Here is a 6,107-nt window from a genome sequence, read left to right as displayed (position 1 = left end):
GCACGTGGTGATGCCGGACTTGCTGAGATGGGCCTTGGACAGGGAGATGCTGGCCCTGAGACAGACTGGGTTTTCAATTTCTTCTCATCTTATAAGAAAATAAACTTGACATGGGTGACAGGCCTGCTCCGCTCCCATTGCCTTCCTTTGCCATCCTCATTGCTGCTGTGGTGGGGGGATGGGCTCTAGGGGCTGTGGGAGGGTTTGCCCCACGACATGAGGTGTTTCCTGGCACAAGCAGGGTCACTCCCCTGGGTGCCATTCTCTGGGGTGTGGGTGGGGCTGAAGGACTCTGTTAAATGTCCCAGCACCTCTCCTCCTGCAGCCAGTCCCTTGATCTCTCTGGGAAAATGCCAAATCAAACCCCCCAGACCCAACCGAGCTCCCGCTGCCAGCCTGCACCTGCTTTATCCCTCCTCCATCCGTCCCCCCTGGCGGGCAGCTGCCCAGGGCATCCTTCAACCCCAGGCCTGGGCTGCTGCCTCTTGGCAAGGAGCTGGGGGCATCAGCCTTGGCCCTTCAGGTTTCCCTGCCCTCCCAGGGACTCCTGGGCCATTCCTGGGTCCCCACGGGGAGGCTGAGCCCTGAGGTGACCCCGCTTCTCTCCCCCGGGATTTACATAATCTCACTCCAGATGGAGGTCAGGACAGGGTGTTTTATTAAACCTGCTGAGGGATGTACAGTAGTGGACGGAGGGGGTGGCAGGGGAGGGGATGGAGCCAGCTCCATAACTTAACAACATGAGAACATACAGATAATTATGGGATGGGAACAAATAGAGCTGATGTGGAAGGCAGATTCACGTAGAGGTGCCATTCAACTCCTTCCGCTGGAGGTAGTCCTGGAACCATTTCTTCTTCGGGTCCACGCAGAACTTCTGCCCCTTCAGCGTCTCCACGCTGCGGAGGAGAGGGGCTGTGTTAGCTGGGGGGATGCGGGGTCCAGCCATACCCTGGGGGTCCCCCACCAGCCAGGGGATGCCTGCAGGAGCTGCCCCCCACGTCCCTCCAAAGTGCTGACTTTTAGTAATCTCTGAAACCTTGGCTTCCTTCCTGTTTTTCTGGCTGGCAGCTGAAATGAGGGGTTTTGGGGCTATTTGGGATAAAGCAGTGAGGAGGGATGTGCGTGTGAAGAGGCAGTGCAGGGCACCCCCAGGCACGGTGCCCTTTGCTGGGGTGCGGGGGCTTGTTTGGAGGAAATCCCCAAAGGCAGAACAACCTGCAGGGACGGTGGGCGAGCGAGGGCAAGGAGCGGAGTGCTGAGGAGGGAGGAAGGCTGGCTGGGGGCTGGGGGTACTCACCGCACAGCCCTGTAGGAGCAGTGGGAAGGTGTCTCCTGGTAGCTCTTGATGCGGTTGTCCGGGATTTTGTTCTCCAAGAACATCTTCTTGTAGCAGCAAGTGCCATAGAGGCTGCGGACTGGGAGGAGGGGAGAGGGGTTGGTTCTCTCCCACACCTGGCGTGAGGGGGGGTGGGTGATGCCCCGAGGGGGGTGGCTGCTCCCTTGGGGACTTTCCTACTCCCTCCCACTACAAGGGGTCCCCTCTCGGGGGGATGCTCCCTGCTTTATCCGAAATAGCCCCAATATTTAAGGGAGGCTCCTCCATCCCCTGTCACATCCCTGGTGGTGCTGCTGAGCCCCACGCTCCCCTGCCTGCAGGGGTTATTGCTCAGCTCCCCAGCCAGGGTGCAGGGACCAAAGCCATCCCCAGGACAATTTTTGCTCATTTTGAGCAAGACTAGGGCAGCCTCATGCTCAGGCAGCTGGCGATGCCCCTCAGCCCCCCCAAACCCATGGCAGGAGCAGGAATTGAAGCTCTTGCCCCCCTCCCCACCCCCCCGAACCCTGTCAGTGCAGGAGCTGAGGACAGTGCTGGGGCAGCTGTGGGGAAGAGTTCAGAGTTGGTACTCACAGGAGGCGCCCCAGCTCTCTGTCCAGAGAGCTGCCAGCAGCAGGGTGAGCAGGGCCAAGGTGGAGACCTTCATGTCTGTCCCAGGGCTCGGTCAAGGTCAGCAGCTCTTGCTGACCCAAGGTCACCGAGAGCTATCTGCCTCTCCTGCCTGCACCTTGGTGTGATATACCCCACCCAGCCACGCTTTCCATGACGGCTCCGGACTCCCCCCAGGAAAGAACTGCCTGGAGACATTGATAAAGGGCAACCAGTGAATGGAAATTCCTTCTCCGAGCTCCTTCAGCCCCTGCAGTACCCTGGGGCTGCTGGAAAGTGTGGCGAGCAGCTCCACGTCGCTGGTGATGCGCTGGGGCCGGCAGTCTATTTTGGGTTTGGTTGCTGCCGCTGGCAAACCACACAGGATGATGCTCGCGCTTGCAAAGCCTTGGGCGAGTTTATTTTCAACAAATACTCATCAGCTCAGCTGCGATGCATCTCTTGCAATTTTGCAGCAGGACGAGTGGCTCAGCAGTGGCCAGGCTTGCCCCAGCCCACCCTGAGACCCACTGTGGTGGCGGTGCCTGTCACTGCAGCAGCAGTGCCCATCATGTCTCCTTGTGGCATCCCAGGAGCGCGGGCTGCCAGTGAGGCCTGACCAGGTACCCCCAAGGGGCAGCTCTGATTGAACTTGGGCTGGGGGTCTCCACTCGCTGGGGTGGCTGATGGGAAGCCCCCTCCTCAGAGGCTGTGCCTGCCTCCTGCTCCTCTCACTGGTGGCTTCCCTAAAGTCCACATGGACACGGTTTGGCCCCATGCACCCTCCAAGCCCCCTCGCAGAGACATCGTTAGGGCTTTGGCTCTTCCCAGCCCCTTACTGACCCCGGCACGTTCAGATGTTGTTGAACACCTGGGTAGGAAAGCCGGCGGCAGGATCTGCTCACTCCCAAGACACTTGCACAGCCAGATGTTTGCATGCATGAGAGCACGTTTAATTCTGTTCAGTGTGTTGTACAAAAATAACTGTAGAGGAGCTGCCCCTTAACCCCTCTGCTGCTGCCAGGCTGGCCAGGGCAGACTGCGAAGGGTACAGGCAGCTGCCTGCGTGCAAAGCAGGGCTGAGAGCATGGGGACTGGCAGGGGGTCTGGACCTCAGCACCCCATGGAGTGGGGACACCCCATCCTGGGTGGGTGCTGGGGACGGCAAAGGCCCTTGGCCTGCGGGGGGGGTGGTGAGGGTCATTGCAGCGTGATGGGGAGGATGTTCCCGGTGAGCTGCCGTATCCCGATGAGGTGTCCCCACAGCTGCCTCTGCAAAGGGGTCACCATCATGGTGTGTGTGTCCCCCGCCGTGGAGGGGACTCCCCGCGCTGCCTCTGACTGCCCGGCTAGCTGGGGAGGGAGAAGGAGCTGACTTGGAAGCTCTGCTGGTACTTCTTCACCCAGGCCCTGGTCGCCTGGGTGCAGATCTCCTTCCCGTTCTTCAACCTGAAGCTGGGGCAGAGAAGAGACGGGGTTAGCAGGGTGCTGGTATGGGATCCCCCTGCTGAGCTTCCGAGGGGCTTGGTGGCACAGAGGATCAGGATTGGGCCCACTGAAACAAGACACAGAGTCCATCAGGGTCTAGAGGGGCTTTACCCCCACGGCTGGGTTTGGGGTACTCACATCACAGCCTGGTGCGGGCACTCGGGGCTGGTGAGGTAGCAGGTGATGATGTTGTCCCTCTTGATCTTCCTCACCCGGAAGCTGAAGCAACACTTGTCCGGCACAGCTGGGGCTCCTGGGGGAGAAGCACAAGCTCGGCTTAGCCTGGAGACCTCCACCTCCCACCTCAGCCCTCCTGCCATGGGCACAGCGGCTCTTTGAGGGGAGCTCCCCTGCACCCCATGCACAAAGCAACCCCATCCCCGTGGGGGACGCCCCGCTGGGGGCTGTCCCTGACCCCTCAGCCATGGTGCTCACTCTGGGCCAGGCTCAGGCAGCACAGTGCAACGAGGAGGAAGAGGAGGAGGATGCAGACCACCCCAGCTGCTTTCGCCATGCCGGGCTGCGGGAGGGCTGCTCAGTGTTGTGAGACAGAGCTGCTGTCTGCAGGGTCAGGGCCGCGGGGCTGCTTTTATGGGGGAGCAGCGGGGCTGCCTTCCCCCAGGGTCATCAGTTGCATGGGCCGGAGGAGGACCTGGTCCCCCGCCACCTCCCAAAGCACAGAGGTTGAGTAATACTCATCCTCTCTCAGCACAGCCCTGGAAAGGGAAAAACCTGCTCCTGGGCCACGCCTTTGGACCCCAGGGGGCTTAGGATTTTTCCCGAGCTTCTGCCTTCAGCATTAGGGCTGGTGGCTGGGTCGCTCCCAAAGCTTGGCTCTGCATCTTTGTCCCTCCAGCAGGCCAAGTGCCCCATGGTGGGAGCCCCAGGGCAGGCGAGGAGGTCTGGGGACCTCCCTTGGGTGGGATCAGGGCCAGGTTCAGCACCCTGCAGGGTCCCCAGGAGCCACACATGCTCCTGACGGTCCATGTCCTCCCCCTGCACTGCAGAGTTTTGCATCCTATCTCTTTTCATCCTGCCCGCCTGGTTTTGGGGTGTTTGGGGCCCATTGGGGCCGGGAGAGGCTGGGCAGGTGCTTCCGCTTCCCTCCCCAGGGCGCCAAAGCAGCAGCTCATGTTCTTGGCTGTACTGAGCTGGGAAAGGCAGAGGCCTGTTTGGGCCTTCCCCAGTGGATTTTGCCTCATTGCAGCTGGACAAAAAGCCCCCTCTCCCCCCAGCCCCGGCGCATCCCAGCCCTGGACAGCTGGCGGATCATGGGAAGCAGCGGGGAGATGCCGAGGCACGACACACATCCCCACGCATGTCCCCATGCACGTCCCTGCTAGCTGGGCTGTGTGGGCAGCCGCATCCCGGCACGCTGGGCTGGGGACACTGATGGCACCCCCACGAGTGTTTGGGCCACCCTGGGCTGGTGGGGCAGAGCACCCCCATCATCACCCCACTCCCATGTAATCTCCTTGGGGAGACACTGGGAGCGGAGGAAAGTGAATGCCTCTGGTCCTGGTCCAGTGCAGCTGCCTGGCTCAATTTTCCCTTCCTGGAACCATCCTTTCCCTCCTGTCCCAATTCTTACCCCCACACACCAAGGAGTTCCTGGGGTAAATGTGGCCTCCTAAGGGTAGAAAATACTCCCGGCAATAAGAAAATGAAACAGAAACACAAGAAAAACAAAAGAGCGTTTATTAGACTGGGAAAGGCCCCTTTTAAAGCTCCCATGCAAAATGCTGGGATACGTCAGGCTGGGGAATTCCAGGGGTGACATTCCCAGTACCCACAGCATCCATCTGACCCATCTGTCCACCCCATGGGGCAAGTGGACCCTGCAGATGGGGGATTTTGGAGTACAGGGGACTTTCAGCCCTGGTTGGGTCCCTGGAGCTGTTGACGTCTGAGCACCCCCGTGTCCCCAGGGCTCACCTGATTCTCAGGAGGAACATCCCCCTCTCCCCTCCCCACATGGACCAGGACGGGGCTGTACTGGGTGTGCACAGACCTGGCACTGGGGCTGAGGACATCCATGGGGCTCAGAGGGAAAAGCAGGTGCTCCTGTGTCTCTTGGTGAATTTATGAGAAACTAGTCTTCACTCCCTTTCAACTCATCAGCCTTCCCGTGTGGGATGCAGAGAAGGGCACAGGATGTGGGCAGACCCACTGCTGTGATGAGCAGATCCAGTCTCTGCTCTGGGGTGGCCCCCAAGGTCCCCTGTTCCCGCATGTGGTCTGGGCTGAAAAATGCCCTTTCCCTCCCTTTCTCTCCCTGTTTCATGGGGAGCTCCTTGCAGCACTCACAGCTCTGGCCTCAGACTTGGCTGCAGAGCATGGTGAGGAGCAGAGCTGCTGGTGACAGACCATGGGCCTCTGCCTCTGCCTGTCCTCTCTCCCAGGGCCGCAGTGTGGGGTCCTGAGGCTCTGCCAGCCCTGGCTTTATTGTCCTGCCTCGCCAGGAGCTCCCATGGCTGGGGAAATCTTGCCAGGAAATAGGGGAGCTACAGGTGGGGGACCCCAGAAAAGTCTGCCTCATCCCCACATCCCTCCTGCTGCTCCTGGCGTGGTGGGAGTATTGGGGGGACAAGGGCTGAGCCCCGTGGTGGGGAGTGGGAGGTGCTGGCACCTGCAAAACTTGCGGGACAGATCGTGCTCCTGCTGCCAAGAGGCACAGGGGAAGGCGGCAAAT

General features: G+C 60.5%; 2 protein-coding genes across 2 annotated transcripts; both read right to left on the bottom strand.

Annotated features, from left to right (window-relative positions):
• Positions 1 to 635: 635 nt before the first annotated feature.
• Positions 636 to 2,030, bottom strand: LOC141952695 (C-C motif chemokine 13-like). The gene is made up of 3 exons (XM_074890434.1): positions 1,913 to 2,030; positions 1,301 to 1,418; positions 636 to 899 (listed from the first exon to the last, which is right to left on the bottom strand). The coding sequence occupies exons 1-3, from the start codon at positions 1,983 to 1,985 to the stop codon at positions 800 to 802; spliced, it is 291 nt and encodes a 96-aa protein (XP_074746535.1). The 5' UTR covers positions 1,986 to 2,030; the 3' UTR covers positions 636 to 799.
• An 828-nt stretch (positions 2,031 to 2,858) lies between these two features.
• LOC141952578 (C-C motif chemokine 4-like) lies at positions 2,859 to 3,967 on the bottom strand. The gene is made up of 3 exons (XM_074890207.1): positions 3,851 to 3,967; positions 3,554 to 3,668; positions 2,859 to 3,382 (listed from the first exon to the last, which is right to left on the bottom strand). Exons 1-3 carry the CDS (start codon positions 3,927 to 3,929, stop codon positions 3,277 to 3,279), a joined length of 300 nt encoding a protein of 99 aa, XP_074746308.1. The 5' UTR covers positions 3,930 to 3,967; the 3' UTR covers positions 2,859 to 3,276.
• Positions 3,968 to 6,107: the final 2,140 nt, after the last annotated feature.

Source organism: Strix uralensis, chromosome 20, assembly GCF_047716275.1.
Source record: "Strix uralensis isolate ZFMK-TIS-50842 chromosome 20, bStrUra1, whole genome shotgun sequence".
Lineage (NCBI taxonomy): Eukaryota > Metazoa > Chordata > Aves > Strigiformes > Strigidae > Strix > Strix uralensis.
Note: the sequence above shows the minus strand (reverse complement) of the source record. Positions and strands in the feature narration are given on the sequence as shown.